This window comes from Macaca thibetana, chromosome 7, assembly GCF_024542745.1.
Source record: "Macaca thibetana thibetana isolate TM-01 chromosome 7, ASM2454274v1, whole genome shotgun sequence".
Classification (NCBI taxonomy): Eukaryota; Metazoa; Chordata; class Mammalia; order Primates; family Cercopithecidae; genus Macaca; species Macaca thibetana.
In genome coordinates this window covers 126,926,629-126,944,771 of record NC_065584.1, presented here as the reverse complement: position 1 = coordinate 126,944,771, position 18,143 = coordinate 126,926,629, and the positions used below count along the sequence as shown (strand labels likewise).

The 18,143-nt window shown below is 41.5% G+C and overlaps 1 protein-coding gene across 5 annotated transcripts in view; it reads left to right on the top strand.

The window, feature by feature from the left end:
• ZNF106 (zinc finger protein 106) overlaps positions 1-18,143 on the top strand; it is an 80,947-nt gene that overhangs the window by 22,626 nt on the left and 40,178 nt on the right. For 4 of the 5 annotated variants that reach the window (XM_050799350.1, XM_050799348.1, XM_050799349.1 and 1 more), the window contains exons 2-4: positions 38-123; positions 5,413-5,474; positions 14,176-14,376. In XM_050799350.1, the coding sequence (XP_050655307.1) occupies positions 70-123; positions 5,413-5,474; positions 14,176-14,376 (317 nt within the window). In that variant the 5' untranslated portion in view covers positions 38-69. Of the gene's footprint in view, positions 1-37; positions 124-5,412; positions 5,475-14,175; positions 14,377-18,143 lie in introns of those variants that run through there. The other variant, XM_050799351.1, reaches the window with a different exon arrangement.

Below are 18,143 nucleotides of genomic sequence, written 5' to 3'. Positions count from 1 at the left end.
GGAGAAAATGTTACTAAATGTTACTTCCTCATTGCAGGTGTGACGTTGAGTGCTTCAGATCTGGTCACTATGGTACGAGAACGAAAATGCATATTGTGCCACATTGTGTACAGCTCAAAAAAGGTAATAATGCAAGAGGGAGAATCTGAGGCTTTATGACTATTTTTTAAAGAGACATATGTTATTAATAGATGGGAAAAGCTTGACAATGTCTTATTTATGCTTCTTTCCTAAACCATAGTCTCCATTCCACTGGTTTCTTTCTCGTTACTGCCTCCTAAAGCCAGTGCCTGTGTTATTAAACTTCTGTCCATCCAGAATTTGAGGGTATTCAAAACTAGATGACCTAGGGAAATTTATTAGTAACCAGTTATCGGGAAGATACCTTAAAATTCCAAGGTTATTTGAAGTTATACTGCTTTCTGCAATTTTAAAATCATGTACTTGTTGATTAGCTAAGGATATAGCATTTGTTATATGTACCTACATTCTGTTTATGCCTATGCTTGTGGAAAGTGCAGCACAGCAGAAATAGTGTTGACAATATCCTAGATGTCCACAAGGTGGGGATGTTGCTCAAAGAAAAGCTTTTTTTTTTTTTTTTTTTTTTTTTTTTTTTTTGAAATGGAGTCTTACTGTGTTGCCCAGGCTGTAGTGCAGTGGCACAATCTCAGCTCACTGTAACCTCTGCCTCCCAGGTTCAGGTGATTCTCCCGCCTCAGCCTCTCAAGTAACTGGGATTGTGCTGCCAGGCATGACTGACTTTTGTATTTTTAGTAGAGACGGGGTTTCACCATGTTGCCCAGGCTGGTCTTGAACTCCTGACCACAGGTCACTCACCTGCCTCGGGCCTCCCAAAGTGCTAGGATTACAGGCATGAGCCACCGTGCCCGGCCAAAACATCTTTTTAGGACCTAAAATTGACTGCAATTTGTGTCACTTTTTGCCTTTGCCTGCCTTTATCATTTGCTTTCAGAGTAGTGCTGCTAGTTTAAATACTGAGGAATTTATTCTCTTTGCTTTTAAGATGCTTTTGATTGTCACTGGAAATTCAGAGAACTGGGAGGATCATGGGCTAGGTTACCAGGGAAGTGTTGAGTGGAAGTGGTAAACTTTGAAAAGCGACTAGAGTAATGATGGTTTAAGAGAAATGAGGAAGATATATTTTAGGTAGGAGAACAACATGTACAGAGACAAATGGAATGGAGTATGACAGTTCTAGGAGTTGGCAAGAAGGCTCATCTGATTAAAACAGTTTTGCCTTGGGAATAGCAGGACTATAATTTGTAATTTAAGTGAAGACAGTTGATAAACAGTGTTGGATGCCAGATTGAAGGGTTGATTGTGATCCACCAAGTAGACTTGGGTGGATTCTATTTTTTTTTCTGTCTAGATTTCTGTTGGTGATGGAAAAATCAGTGAGATTTAAAAATCATGTAATATCAAGCCTGTAATCCTAGCACTTTGGGAGGCCGAGACAGGCGGATCACGAGGTCAGGAGATCGAGACCATCCTGGCTAACATGGTGAAACCCCGTCTCTACTAAAAATACAAAAAACTAGCCGGGCAAGGTGGCAGGGGGGCGCCTGTAGTCCCGGCTACTCGGGAGGCTGAGGCAGGAGAAGGGCGTAAACCCAGGAGGCGGAGCTTGCAGTGAGCTGAGATCCGGCCACTGCACTCCAGCCTGGGCGACAGAGTGAGACTCCGTCTCAAAAAAAAAAAAAAAAAATCATGTAATATACCTGCTACTATTTACAAAAATAAAAGAATGCTCTTCTAGTTTTAAAAATTTGATGAAGGTTGACACAAATTGTAAATAAGTTGGAATTCCTTATGACTACTTTCAGATTGGACAGAGGTAGGGAGAAGATGTGAGATGGATAGGCTGCTGCTCAGAGACGTGATATCAGAGTTTCATGGAATAGCAGTCCTATCTTGGGATACCATGATTTTGTGCTTTTGCCATTTTAAATCTTTTTGGCTCTTCTACTCTGGTTTCAAACATACTTTTATCTCTTCATACTTTTCCATGATCATAATGAAGTTAAATGAAGGGCTGGAATTGTCTACTCCTGCCCTAGGAAAAGCTGATTGTAGTTTTTATTTATTTTCCTTCTTTTAAAAAAAGGAAAAGCTGGTTGTAGTTTTTTTTTTTTTTTTTTTTTGAAGTGTTTTTAAAAAATCAAAAGTCACATTAAAACTATTAGTGGATGATAACATTTTTATAGTAAGAAGAATCAGTTTTTATATCAGACAAACCCATTTCAATGAATGCTGTTTTGTCAGGAATGGTTTTGTTGTAAGGAACAGAACTCACTTAAATTTAGCTCAAGTAAAGGGGGTTAGGCATGTTGATAAGCATCTAAATCAAGGAAGAATTAAATAACAGGAAGCATAAAGACTTCATATATATATATATATATTTTTTTTTTTTTTTTTTTTTTTTTTTTTTTTTGGAGATGGCGTTTTTGCTCTTGTTGCCCAGGCTGGAGTGCAATGGCGTGACCTTGGCTCACTGCAACCTCCACCTCCTGGGTTCAAGTGATTCTCCTGCTTCAGCCTCCTGAGTAGCTGGGATTACAGGCATGTGCCACCACATCCAGCTAATTTTGTATTTTTAGTAGAGACCGGGTTTCACCATGTTGGTCAGGCTGGTCGAGAACTGCTGACCTCAGGTGATCCACTCACCTTGGTCTCCGAAAGTGTTGGGGTTACAGGCATGAGCCACTGTGCCCCGCCGAAGTTGTGTATATTAATGGATTTTTTTCATTCTATTCTGTCACTAACTTGTCTTAGTTTTCAAGTCTGCAAGTGTTAATTTTAGTTACTGGCCAATCAGTTGTGGCTAGAAGAGGTAATGTGTAAAGCTACTCTCTCCTTATGAAGCATTTGTAGAGATAGGAAAGAAACAATGCTCATCTTCAGTAAAATTGCCATTTAAAAGAAGTGTTTTGGCTGGGCACGGTGGCTCACGCCTATAATCCCAGAACTTTGGAAGGCCGAGGCGGGCATATTACCTGAGGTCAGGAGTTCAAGACCAGCCTGGCCAACATGGTGAAACCCCATCTCTACTTAAAATACAAAAAATTAGCTGGGCGTAGTGACGCATGCCTGTAATCCAGGCTACTCAGGAGGCTGAGGCAGGAGAATCTCTTGAAACCTGGGAGGCAGAGGTTGCGGTGAGCCGAGATCGAGCCACTACTCTCCAACCTGGGTGACAGAGCGAGACAAATGACCTGTATATAATGAAAAAATGTCAATGCACCCAATGCTTACAATGTGACATGGTGTCTGAAGCATTAGCTTTGGTGTCAGATCTGCCTGGGTTTGAATCCCACTTTGACCACTTGATTATTTGTGACTCTGAGAGGGCAAGACTGAATATTTTGTTTGTTTGTTTGTTTTTTGAGACGGAGTCTCACTCTTGTTGCCCAGGCTGGAGTGCAGTGGCATGATCTCGGCTCACTCCAACCTCCGCCTTCCCGGGTTCAAGCGATTCTCCTGCCTCAGCCTTCCAAGTAGCTGGGATTACAGGCGCCCACCACCATGCCCAGCTAGTGTTGTGTTTTTTTTTTTTTTTGTATTTTTAGTAGAGACGGGGTTTCACCATGTTGGTTAGGCTGGTCTCAAACTCCTGACCTCATGATCCGCCTGCCTCAGCCTCCCAAAGTGCTGGGATTACAGGCATGAGCCACTGTGCCCGGCCAAAACTGAATATTTTCACACTTAACCTTTAATGCCTAGCGCTGTTCTTGGCATAAGAACTTGATAAATATTTGGTGAATGAATGAGTTAACTTCTCTGCATTCTTCAGCATGAAATTAATCATACTCCTTCGGCAGTATTTTGCAGTTCAAGTGAGAAATTGTTTGAGGGACTTCACACGGGATGCAGTAAATAGCAATAACACAACAAGTGTAGTAGCCCTTTATTATTATATATGTGAATACCCATTCTCTAATTATGGCATTCTGGCTGTATATACTGTAGAGTGACAAAGGGATAGACATTTATAGCTTTTTGAGTTTTGTGCATGTGTATGTACACGTGTGTGTGTTTTTTTCTTTTTCTTTTTTTTTTTTTTGAGATGGAGTCTTGTTCTGTTGCCAGGCTGGAGTGCAATGGCACAATCTTGACTCACTGCAGCCCCCGCCTCCCAGGTTCAAGCGATTCTCCTGCCTCAGCCTCCTGAGTAGCTGGGACTATAGGCACGCGCCGCCATGCCTGGCTAATTTTCGTATTTTTAGTAGAGACAGGGTTTCATCATGTTAGCCAGGATGGTCTTGATTTCCTGACCTCGTGAGCCGCCCGCCTCAGCCTCCCAAAGTGCTGGGATTACAGGCGTGAGCCACCGCACCTGGCAGTTTGCATGTTTTTAAGTGGCAGCTTTCTCACATATTTTCTTCCCTCTAAGGATGGAAAGGAGGGAATCTACTATAAATGTTCAAACTTTTCACTGGAACCAAACAAATCCATTGGGGAAGTGAGGGAGTGGACAGTGAAGATAAAGGAATGATTAAGCTGCTATGTTCAAAGTATTTTTTTAAAACTTTCTTATCTAGCATAGAGAGGCTCTGTTATGTTTGTAACTCCTATCTAGAATTGATGTATCTATCTATATTCATTCAACAAATGCTTATTGATGACTCTATGCTAGGCCCTGTCCAAGACATGGGTAAAGTAAGAGTTGTAGCTTACTCTTGAGAAACTATGGATAAAAGAAGCCAAATAGTTGAAAAGTTGAGTGGTTTGACAGGTTTTTTTAAAATGAACTTTAGTAAATTCTTTATAATGGGATAGAATTTAACCTACTTAGTTTACTTGTAAGTCTTTTGCTTGCCAAAGACAATACTTTCTAATCTTTTTGGAAAGCCACTTAAATATGTCTTTTGAAGAATTCTTTTTATTTAAACATGAAATATATTTAAAAACACAGTCGCCGGGCGCGGTGGCTCACGCCTGTAATCCCAGCACTTTGGGAGGCCGAGACGGGCGGATCACGAGGTCAGGAGATCGAGACCATCCTGGCGAACACCGTGAAACCCCGTCTCTACTAAAAAATACAAAAAAAACTAGCCGGGTGAGGTGGCGGGCGCCTGTAGTCCCAGCTACTCGGGAGGCTGAGGCAGGAGAATGGCGTAAACCTGGGAGGCGGAGCTTGCAGTGAGCTGAGATCCGGCCACTGCACTCCAGCCCGGGCGACAGAGCGAGACTCCGTCTCAAAAAAAAAAAAAAAAAAAAAAAAAAAACACAGTCAATTATTAAGGAACTGATTTCAGTATTAAATTGAGAATAACCACAAACACATTTTGACATAAGGAGTTTGAGCCTCAATTTTTCATTGAATAGGAACAGAGGAGTTTTTTCAAAGCAATCCTGCTTAGTTTTAATCTACTTTCTTTACTTTTGAAGGAGATGGACGAACACATGCGGAGCATGTTGCATCACAGGGAACTTGAGAACCTGAAGGGCAGGTATGGGAACGGCTCTCTTCCGTAAGTTTGTGAATGTGGGTGGATCTGAGTGATGATGGTGCCTGTCAGTTTGTTTTGCAGTAATCCATCATAAGCAAATGTTGTCTTATGGTGTAGAACAATCTTTTAGAATTAATACAAAGTATAGTAGATTTTTGGCATTCAAAAGAAGAAAAACTCTGATACCTTTGGGCATCTCAAATATGTGAATTTACAGCGGCCCTATCGAGTAGATTACAACAAAGGTGAGTTGGGATGAGCTAACTCTCTCATTAGTAAGCTGTGTCATTCCTACCTGCCAGCCTTACAACTAGGGCATTTTGTATTTTTACTTCAGTAGTGCTACACATTACTGAATGCCATAAACATTTAGTATTGCTGAAATTGTCTGAGACATCCAAAGTCTGCTAGATAGCACTGAGTCTCATTGGTATAAATAAAATTGAAATATAAACCTTAAGTGTATTTAAGAATGCTGGCCAGGTACAGTGGCTCATGCCTGTAATCCCAACACTTTGGGAGCCCAGGGTGGAAGGATTACTTGAACCCAGGAGTCTGAGACCAGCCTGGGCAACATAGCAAGACCTTGTCTCTACAAATAAAGAAATTAGGTGGGTGTGGCAGTTAATAGCCTGTGGTCTCAGCTATTTGGGAGGCTTAGGTTGGGAGGATCACTTGAGCTTAGGTAGGTCCAGGCTACAGTGATTGGGCCACTGCCCTCCTGCCTGGGTGACACAGTGAGACCCTGTCTCCAAAAAAAAAAAAAAAAAAAAAAAAGAATGCTGTTCTGTGATTTAAAGCTTGAGCTGTTTAAGGAAAGGAAATCTAAAAGTGGACACTTTTAAAAAATGAAATATAGGCCGGGTGTAGTGGCTCATGCCTGTAATCCCAGCATTTTGGAAAACTGAGCCAGGCAGATTGCTTGAGCCCAGGAGTTCAAGACCAACCTGGACAACATGGGGAAACCCCATTGTATTAGTCTATTCTCATGCTGCTAATAAAGACATACCGGAGACTGGGTAATTTATAAAGGAGGGAGGTTTAATTGACTCACAGTTCCACATGGCTGGGGAGGCCTCACAGTCATGGCGGAAGGTGAATGAGGAGCAGAGTTACATCTTACATGGCAGCAGGCAACAGAGCTCGTGCAGGGGAATTCCCATTTATAAAACCATCAGATCTCCTGAGGCTTATTCACTACCATGAGAACAGTATGGGGGAAACTGCCCCTATGATTCGGTTATCTCCACCTGGCCCTACCCTTGACATGTGAGGATTACTGCAATTCAAGGTGAGATTTGGGTGGGGACACAGCCAAACCATATCACCTGTCTCTATGCCCTACCCTACAAAAAACTCCAAAATTAGCTGGGCATAGTGGTGTGTGCCCATAGTCCCAGCTACTCATCAGCCTGAGGTAGGAAGATACTTGAACCTGGGAGTTGGAGGTTGCGGTGAGCCAAGATCACACCACCACACTCCAGCCTGGTGACAGAGCCAGAACCTGTCTCAAAAAAAAAAGTAGCATGTGTGTGTATTCCATGTCTTTTGTCTATTTGTGATTTCTTTTTTTTGATGTATTTGACTTCTGTCAGTTTGAAGTTTAGAAACAGGATAGATGGAGAAACAATGGGAACCTAGGAAATAGGAATTGTATCTTATCCCATGAGTAAAAGTTACAAGTTTTTTGTTTTTTTTTTTCTTTGAGATAGAGTCTCACTCTGTCTCCCAGGCTGGAGTGCAGTGGTGCCATCTCTGCTCACTGCAGCCTCCGCCTCCTGGGTTCAAGCAACTCTCCACCCTCCTGAGTAGCTGGGATTACAGGTGTGCGCCACCACGCGTGGCTAATTTTTGTACTTTTAGTAGAGACGGGGTTTCACCATGTTAGTCAGGCTGGTCTCGAACTCCTGACCTTGTGATCCGCCCGCCTCGGCCTCCCAAAGTGTTGGGATTACAGGCGTGAGCCACTGTGCCTGGCCAATAGTTACAAGTTTTGATCAGGATGTCAACCTAGGTCATTTGAAATTTATTTTTTTAGGCCGGGCGCGGTGGCTTAAGCCTGTAATCCCAGCACTTTGGGAGGCCAAGATAGGCGGATCACGAGGTCAGGAGATCAAGACCATCCTGGCTAACACGGTGAAACCCCGTCTCTACTAAAAAATACAAAAAACTAGCTGGGCGAGGTGGCGGGCGCCTGTAGTGCCAGCTACTCAGGAGGCCGAGGCAGGAGAATGGCGTGAACCCTGGAGGCGGAGCTTGCAGTGAGCTGAGATCCGGCCACTGCACTCCAGCCTGGGCGACAGAGCGAGATGCCTCTCAAAAAAAAAAAAAAAAAATTTTATTTTTTTATGACCCACAGTTTAAGATTCTGTGGGCAAATTAATGTGTTATTAAACTTTCAGCATCTCTTTAGCCTATTAGTGGAATTTTTCCCTGCCCCCAGTCTCTTCCTGTGTGAAGGTTAGGTCTTAGCAATATAAAGGAGACTCACTCAAATTTAGTATGGGGAGCCCTTATTATTTTTAATATATGCTTTTTTGAGACAGGGTCTCACTCAGTCTATCACCAGACTGGGGTGCCGTAGCACAATCACAGCTCACTGCAACCTCAAACTTCTGGGCTCAAACAATCCTCCCACCTTAGCTTACTGTGTAGCTGGGACTACAGGTGTGTGCCACCACACCCTTTTGGCTTTTAGTTTTGGCTTTTATTTTTTATAAAGACAGGGTTCCATTCTGTCTTTTATTTGGCTTTTATTTATTTATTTATTTATTTATTTATTTATTTATTTATTTTTTTTTTTGTAAAAACAAGGTTCCACTCTGTTGCTCAGGGTGGTCTTGAATTCCTGGGCTCTAGCTGATCCTCCTGCCTCTGCCTTCCAAATTGGTGGAGCGACAGGCATGAGCCACTCTGCATGGCCAGAAACCCTTATCATAGTACCTTGAATATATATGATCTCTACCTCATTAACATTCAAAATCTATGAAATACAGTCGACTTTTGATTACGTGGAGTATTTTACTTTAAAATCCCATTTTCTTTCTCTTCTTTTTTTTTTTGAGACGGAGTCTCACTCTGTCGCCCAGGCTGGAGTGCACTGGCGCGATCTCGGCTCACTGCAAGCTCCGCCTCCTAAGTTCACGCCATTCTCCTGTCTCAGCCTCCTGAGTAGCTGGGACTACAGGAGCCCACCACCACGCCCGGCTAATTTTTTTTGTATTTTTTTTAGTAGAGATGGGGTTTCACCGTGTTAGCCAGGATGGTCTCGATCTCCTGACCTCGTGATCCGCCCGACTTGGCCCCCCAAAGTGCTGGGATTACAGGCGTGAGCCACCGCGCCCGGCCTAAAATCCCATTTTCAACAGACTTCCTTCTAGAGTTCATTAAGGGTTACTTACCTGCCACCCGACCCATCTGCACTACATCATTAAACAAAACGAACGAGGTCAGTAAATCTAGTCTGTAGGAGAGAAGCCCATTGCATTCAAAGATTAATGCCTCATTTATTTCAGACATCACTAATCAGCCATTTAAAACATTTTTAAAAGTTTGGACCGGCCGCAATGCTCGTGCCTATAATCCCAGCACCTTGGGAGGCTAAGACAGGAGGATCACTTGAGCCCAGGAGTTCGAGACCAACCTGGGCAACATAGTGGGACCCCGTCTCTACCCAAAAATAAATAAATAAATAGCCAGGTGTGGTGGGTTGCACCTGTAGTCCAGCTACGTAAAGGATGCTGAGGCAGGAGGATCCCTTGAGCCTAGGAGTTCGAGGCTGCAGTGAGCTATGATTGTGCCACTGCACTCCAGCCTGGGCGACAGTGAGACCCTGTCTCAAAACCAAGTTTGGTCACATAAGACTTATGTTTATAATCAATGCAGAATCATAAAAAGTTTTTTAAAAAGTAAAAGTCTTCTCCCTACCCCACTCCCCTTTCCCCTCTAAATCCTATTTCTCTCTTAGGGGAGACTCAGTGGTTGGTGTATATCCTATCCAGATCTCTTTCTATGTATTTACATACTTACTTATTTATTTATTGAGATGGAGTTTCACACTTGTAGCCCAAACTGGAGTGCAGTGGTGCGATCTTGGCCCACCGCAACCTCCGCCTCCTGGGTTCAAGCGATTCTCCTGCCTCAGCCTCCCAAGTAGCTGGGATTACAGGTGCGCGCAACCACGCCCCGCTAATTTTTTGTATTTTTAGTAGAAACTGGGTTTCGCCATGTTGACCAGGCTGGTCTCGAACTCCTGACCTCAGGTGATCCACCTGCCTCAGCCTCCCAAAGTGCTGGGATTACAGGCGTGAGCCACCACACCCGGCCTATACACTTACATTTATAGATACACATTTCATTTTGTGATATTAACATAATGAATCACATTGTCATTTATGTTTTGTTCTGTAATGTGTTCTTTTCCACCCATGCAGCTATGCTGTGCCATGGAGATTTTATCTACCATTTTTAATTATTTGGATCACATTAAAATAATTAGGAAAAAGGCACTAAAAGCCTCCCTGAGCTGCCAATGGGAATGTCAGGTTTCGCACCCTAACTCATTTTCTTTAGAGGATAGCCTTTAGTACTTATTTACTCACATATTGGATATAGTGTTCCTGACCTGTAACAAATTATGTTACATATAAGGGAGAAGACAAACAGGTAGCAAGAAAAAACAGCTTACAAAATTATAGGAAATCCCATAAAATCTCAAAAACTGTTTACTGGCTTGGAGCTTTTACTGTAAGGATGATCTTCACCAGCTTGTACCATAGGGACAAATTATTATCAGTCATTATTTCTTTACCCTGTTATCCTGAGTTTGTGATTATTTCCTCTGGATTTCATTTTTAACTACTGAGTTTCTGACACTGAGACTTTCTTTTGCTCAGTGTAGTTGTGTCTACAGTTTTTGGTTGTGATCTGGTTAAGAATTGCAAAGTACGTGTTGTTTAGGCTTTGCATGCAAGCTTGAATAAGCAATAAGTAACTGGTCTTATTTGGTTCACAGCTGTGGACATGTGAAATATTTCCCTGTTTTTTCCTAATATACTTCTTCAGATGTGTGGGCCGTAAGTAGCATCTCCAGATAGAGACTATTAAAAAGGCACAACCTTTATTTATTCAGCAGCTGTTGTCGGGTAGTTAGAGCAAGCTTAATAAAGAAAAGCTTATGGAGAGAATATCTTAAGACTTTGCATTTCGCACATGAGAGGAAATTGTGTGGTAACAGGATGAAGCTAATTTAGTCCCTCCTTTAAATGCCCTAAGGAAAATTATTGCCTTTGCTAGCCAAGGAGCAAAGCTGTACATTTCCCCCATAATTATTTTATTTATTCACACAGTGTAGGATTTTAACTGATTATTAATAAATGTCAAGTAGCATCATTAAAATATTATTTAATTTGCTATTAGGTTTTTAAAACGTGGTTTCCCAAACACTATATGTTGAAGCATGAATGCCTGTTGTGTAGAGAACAGAGGTAAATATGCTTACTCCACACACACTTGAATTTTCGGAAGATGTGGTCACACAGAGAAAGAACAGGGTGGTCTAACCGCATCTTCTGAAAACACAGATGTGTGTGGAGGTCACCGTATTACCTCTTTACACTTTTTGAAGTTTCTTATAAAGTTTTTTTTTTGTAAGTTTTTTGCAGAGTTTCTATTTTAAACTGGATTTTATTTATAGGAAAATGTTAGGGATTTGGTTTTTTGAAAAATCATTTTTAGTATTAACTTTTTTTTTTTTTTTGAGATGGAGTTTTGCTCTTGTTGCCCAGGCTGGAGTGCAATGGTACAATCTCCGCTCACCACAACTTCCATCTCCTGGATTCAAGTGATTCTCCTGCCTCAGCCTCCCGAGTAGTTGGGATTACAGGCATGCGCCACCACACCCGACTAATTTTGTATTTTTAGTAGAGACTGGGTTTCTCCATGTTGGTCAGGCTGGTCTTGAACTCCTGACCTCAGGTGATCTGCCCACCTCAGCCTCCCAAAGTGCTGGGATTACAGGCGTAAGCACCCGGCTAGTGTTAACTTTTATACTGCGCTTACTGCCTGTGCCCTTCTGGGCAGGGTCTCTGATTTGTTCTCTGTCAAATAATTTTGGAACTATGGTTATATTCTTTCTCACTAGGATTGCAAAATGGTTTGAAAATGTTCCACTGTTAAGAATCCAACATATGTTTGTGCTTTGGGGGTTGCAGAGTGTGTGGGTTTATTATTATGGATGTTTATTTTTAACAGTTAAGTTCTGCCTACTTTGTACAACATTCCTTAATATTTTGGAAAGTCAGTATTGCTTTCTAGCTGTGTCTTTTAAGAGTGAGGGGTTTTGATAGATAGTTTGAGCATTAGACAAATTCTCTGCATTTTAGAAGTAAGGATAAAATCAGGAATTTTATTTTAAAATACCTTTTAGGGATTATACTAAAGTCCCTAGTTGAAAGATGTCCCTGGTACTGCAGTATTCAGTTTAGCAGTCTGTGAGTTTTTAGATAGAAAAGTAGGCTAAGGTATTTTCCGTAGTTTTAGAAAGTTTTAAGGCAAAAATATTTTCTTTTTTTTTTTTTTTTTTTTTTTGAGACCAAGTCTCACTCTGTTACCCAGGTTGGAGTGCAGTGGAGTGATCTCGGCTCACTGCAGCCTCCACCTCCCAGGTTCAAGTGGTTCTTCTGCCTCAGCCTCCTGAGTAGCTGGGATTACAGGTGTGCGCCACCGTGCCCGGCTGATTTTTGTATTTTAAGTAGAGGTGGGGTTTCACCGTAGTGGCCAAGCTGGTCTCGAACTCCTGACCTCGTGATCCACCCACTTCAGCCTCCCAAAGTGCTGGGATTACAGGCTTCAGCCACTGCGCCCGGCCGACAAAAAGATTTTCTAACTGGAAAATTGAGTTGATTGGAATGTTTATAGTGTACAGGAGATATTGTAGATTTGTTATAGTCCTCAGACTGTTCTCATGCTGCCCATTGTGATAGATTTATATAATTAACTTCTTTGTGTGTTGCTTTGAGAAACAGCTTGTTATTAATGTTCAGTTGGAATGAGCTACCATCAATTTAATTGCCTGAGAGAAAAGTATCAGTATCCCTGGTAAACTGGAGAAAGTTGAGGATTATTCTTTTTTCTTTTCTTTTTTTTTTTTTTGAGATGGAGTCTCACTCTGTTGCTCATGCTGGAGTGCAGTGGCATGATCTCAGCTCACTACAACCTCCGCCTCCCGGGTTCAAGTGATTCTCGTGCCTCACCCTCCCGAGTAGCTGGGATTACAGGTGCCACCACCACACCCGGCTAATTTTTGTATTTTTAGTAGAGATGGGGTTTTACCAGGTTGGTCAGGCTGGTCTCGAACTCCTGACCTCATGATCCACCCGTCTCGGTCTCCCCAAGTGCTGGGACTATAGGCGTGAGCCACCAAGCCTGGCCTTTTTTTTTTTTTTCCTGAATGAATGTTCAGGTGATCTGTAACAGTAACTGTCTTCTAGTAAATGAAGTGCCCAGTTTTGAGGGTCTCTTCTGGTTGATTGATGTAAATTCTGCCTATATCTAGTTAGGTATTTGTGAGGGAAAGATGGAACAGAGGTGCACGTGTGTGTATGTATTTCTGTCTGGACAAAGACGGCATGTCTTTTTGGGTTGTTGGGTTTTTTTTAATAGATTGGCATAGGAAGTGCAAAAATATAACTAGTCTAAATCCAAGACACATGATACAGAGTTAAGCCAATTTGGATTGTTGAATGGATACTGCTGTCTTGTAACTATGGCGTTCAGATGTTTCTCATAAATGACTGCATAGTCAGCTGACCCAGTCAAGGGATTTCCAGAAGCTAAAAAGCAGTTAAATTATTGATCTGCTGCAGCTCTGGACACTGATTCAAGACTTTGGCTTCTGAAGACTGGCTAAGTGAGATTTGCCATGAAGTATGTAAAGTAAAAAAACAAAACAAAGCAAAAAAGTCTGCCTAGTTTAACTAAAAACCTGGTTTTGCATCTCTCTGAACTGTAGCATTTTCTGAAACTTGAGAAAATACATTTGCTTGGCACAGCTGTTAACTTCCTACAACTGAAATGCTTTCCATTCCCTTTAAAATAAGCCCTTCTGAAGCAGAATGTAGATCACATGTATCATCCAGACCAAAAAAGTTTGCCTGGACTACTCCTGGGTCCGGAATCCTCACATTCCAGGCAGAGCTCCAGCTGTTCCGATTTAGTTACCCACTTGGGATTGGCTGCGCCACCTACTCTTGTTTCCACCCCTTAACTTTCACTGGAAGAAAGCTCTAGACTGAAGATTAAATGTAAGTGCTGTCACCAGGCCTTCTGAGTGCAGCTGGCACCATGGGTGTGCTCCAGAGCAACTTCTGCTTGCTCCGAGCCCCCTGCCCTGCCTCCCCTTTCACCATGTTTCCTCTGACAAGATTTTAAGTACAGCAATTCAAGAAGATTTCTCCTCCTAAACGACATTTATCTGAAGTGTATTGCCTCTTGATTGCTGGAAAAGAATCTTAAACTCATTTCAAAAGTAACTTATAAACAAACTTATTAAAAGTGATGAAAGGAGCATTGAAATTAATTAGCACTAATTTTTCACTGTGCCAAAGTGTGCAGTGTCCTTCAGAGGAAACGATAGCAGATCTGGTGAGTGTGCCATGCCAGTGGGGAGAATTGAATGTCCCTCATCTCCCTCTTTTCCTAGGGACATTAGTCATGAGTGCCGAGTGTGCGGGGTCACAGAAGTGGGTCTTTCTGCATATGCAAAGCACATTTCTGGCCAGTTGCACAAAGATAACGTTGATGCCCAGGAAAGAGAAGATGATGGAAAAGGAGAGGAAGAGGAAGAAGATTATTTTGACAAGGAACTCGTTCAGTTAATAAAACAAAGGAAAGAACAAAGTCGGTAAGTAATTGATTTTTTAAAAAGCCTATCTATAACAGAACACAGCAGAGAATACATTTTATATCTTTGTACTGTTCAGCCCATAGCCTTTAAACTTAGGTATAAAGTTTAGCTGGAGGTTGTTGTCTTATTAATCAAAGGGCAGTGAAATGCTTTCTTGAACTACTGTAATATCTTCTTTTTTTTTTTGTTTTTTTTTTTTTTTTTTGAGACGGAGTCTTGCTCTGTCACCCAGGCTGGAGTGCAGTGGCCGGATCTCAGCTCACTGCAAGCTCCACCTCCCGGGTTCACGCCATTCTCCTGCCTCAGCCTTCCAAGTAGCTGGGACTACAGACGCCCGCCACCTCGCCCGGCTAGTTTTTTTTTGTATTTTTAGTAGAGACGGGGTTTCACCGTGTTAGCCAGGATGGTCTCGATCTCCTGACCTCGTGATCCGCCCGTCTCGGCCTCCCAAAGTGCTGGGATTACAGGCTTGAGCCACCGCGCCCGGCTGTAATATCTTCTTAAAAAAGCAAACTCAGTATTGTTCCTACGTAAGCTGTAGCCACATATCTGAAATTTTTGCCATGTTGGTAACTATGTTGAGAATGGTTTTATTGGTATCCAAATCTTTTTTTTTTTTTTTTTTTTTTTAAGATGGAGTCTCACTCTGTCACCCACCCAGGCTGGACTGTAGTGGTGTGATCTTGGTTCACTGTAACCTCTGCCTCCTGGGTTCAAGCAATTCTCCTGCCTCAGCCTCCTGAGTAGCTGGGATTACAGATGCCCGCCACCACACCTGGTGAATTTTTTTTGTATTTTTAGTAGAGACGGGGTTTCACCCCATTAGCCAAGCTGGTCTCAAACTCCTGACCTCAAGCAATCTGCCTGCCTCGGCCTCCCAAAGTGCTGGGATTATAGGCGTGAGCCACCATACCTGGCCAGTATCCAAATCTTTTGAATACCAATAAGTTGTTATTTGGCGTTTAAATTTTCTAGTGGAAAGGTGTTAGAATATAAGCTTCATTGTATAAATTATATAGTACATAGTATAGTCTTATTACCAAAATAACATTTCTTAGGAAAATGTTTTTTGACTGGTGTGAATTAATGTGGTGCTTCTGCCAGATGTGATTTATCTTTTTGTCTTTGAATCCCCAGTGACTACCACAGTGCTTTATTGAGTAAATTTTTTTGATAGTGTCAAGATCATTTAAGCAATATAAATTTTCTAATTTGTACTGCTTAATTTCATACCTACATTTATACATTCAGATATTGGGCATTTACGTTTTTACCTTACTGTTTTCTGGTCTAAAGAGTTTAATTATAAAATTTGTTAAAAAGAATTTAATTAATGAGGTAGAAATTTTCAGATGTGAGGGGAAGAGAGAGAAGCACTTATGAGGTGGGATAATTTTTTAAGTCCCAGAATATGAAGAGAATCATTTCAGATTCTAAAATAAAAATTTAAAGATTATTCTTGAATACTAGTTATACCTGGTCTGTACCTCCTTTTTAGTTAGAGGCTTGACTATAAAAAGGAAGTTGTTTTTACTCTGTGTGTTTAAAATTTTTTTGCCGGGAGGCACCATGGCTCAGGCCTGTTGTCCTGGTGCACGAGGAGATGAGGCCAGGGCTACAAGACCAGCCTGGGCAACATAGGAAGCCCTTATCTATGTAACCAAAAAAAAAAGAAAATTTAAATTTAAAAAAAAAGTTTTTTGAACAAGTCCTTGAAGGAGACTTTCTTAGTCTTAAAATATCAATAAAGGGTAAGCATCCGTAATCCAAAATCTGAAAATGCACCAAAATCCAAAACTTCTGAGTGCCAACATGAGGCCACCAGTGGAAAATTCCACACCTCATTTCATTTTACAAAATTATTTAAAATATTACCTAAAATTATCTTCAGACTGTGTATAAAAGGTATATATGAAACATAAATGAATTTTATGTTTAGACTTGGGTCGCATTCCCATAATATCCCATTATGTATATGCAAAAATATTCCAAAATCCAAAGCAATTTGAAATGCAAAACATTTCTGGTCCCAAGCATTTCAGATGAGGGACACTCAAACAACATGGTTCTTAAATCATTTAGTAGCTTAGTCCTTCAAATGACATTTTCATTACTTTTAATATCGTTGCAGTTTACTTTCTCCTACTTTAGGCAGTTGAAGCCTCTGGGAGACTAACTTCTATTTTGTTCTTACATACTAGTGCCATTTTTAGCTTTATCTGTGTAAATAATTAAACATTAAGACAGAATAGATTAGATATTCATATCATAGTTACTATTTTTTGAGTCTTTTGATATGCCTCCTTGGTGACCTATTTATAAAATAATCTACTTCTTCTTTTTTTTTTTTGGAGACAGAGTGTTGGTCTGTCACCCAGGCTTGAGTGTAGTGGCACGATGACACCTCACTGCAGCCTCAACTTCCTGAGGCTCCAACAGTCCTCCCACCTCAGCTTCCCAAGAAGCTGGGGCTACAGGCATGCATTGCCACCATGCCTGGCTAATTTTTCTTTTAATTTTTATTTTTGGTAGAGATGGGGTTTAGGCATGTTGTCCAGGCTGGCCTCGAACTTCTTGGCTCAAGTGATCCACCCGCCTTGGCCTCCCAAAGTGCTGAGATTACAGACATGAGCCACCACACCTGGCCAAAATCATCTACTTCTTCAGGAGTGTTGTTTTTCTTTTTTCCTTCATGATTTTTAACTTAGATTATTCTTTCTGGTCTGTGGGTTTAGCTGAATGCTCCTATCTTCTGAATCTAGCCAATTCATGAGATCTAGGAATTCTACTTCGTGAGTTATTTATCCCCCAATTCTCCCATTTCTGATCATATCAGTATAGCTGTGTCAGTGGTCTCCTTGGATGTCAAAAGTTTTTACATAGAATCAAAACATAAAGGCAATTTGGTTAATGATTATAAAAAAAATTCTGCTACTGTATATAATAATACTTGTTACTTTCTAAACAGTCTCCTGTTTAGAAATGATTGTAATTTATATAACATTAGTGGATGTTTGAATTTCTAGATAGACTTTTAAATTCCATCTTGTGAAAAAGGAAGAAGTTCCAATTTGTGTCCAAAATATCATAGACATTAAAACCCTTTAAAGCCAATTTAAGTCAGTACTGAGTTTAAGATTTTTAAGTCAAGGTCAGAGGAAGGAACTTAGATGTGGAAACTTTGTTTTGAGATGTTGATTCTATGAAGGCCTATGGTTAGGAGTATAGACTCTGGCTGGAGTCAGACTGCCAAGGTTTTTTTTTTTTTTTTTTTTTTTTTTGAGACGGAGTCTTGCTCTGTAGCCCAGGCTGGAGTGCAGTGGCCGGATCTCAGCTCACTGCAAGCTCCGCCTCCCGGGTTCACGCCATTCTCCAGCCTCAGCCTCCCGAGTAGCTGGGACTACAGGCACCCACCACCTCGCCCGGCTAGTTTTTTGTATTTCTTAGTAGAGACGGGGTTTCACCGTGTTATCCAGGATGGTCTCGATCTCCTGACCTCGTGATCCACCCGTCTCGGCCTCCCAAAGTGCTGGGATTACAGGCTTGAGCCACCGCGCCCGGCCTGCCAAGGTTTAAATCTCTGCTCTGCTACTTTCTGGCTGTCTTATTCTAGTCAAGTTATATAACCTCTCTACTGCTCAATTTCTCATCTGAAAAGTAGGAATAATAAGAATATTTGCCACGCCTGTAATCCCAGTGTTTTGGGAGGCTGAGGCAGGCAGATCATGAGGTCAGGAGTTCAAGATCAGCCTGGCCAACATGGT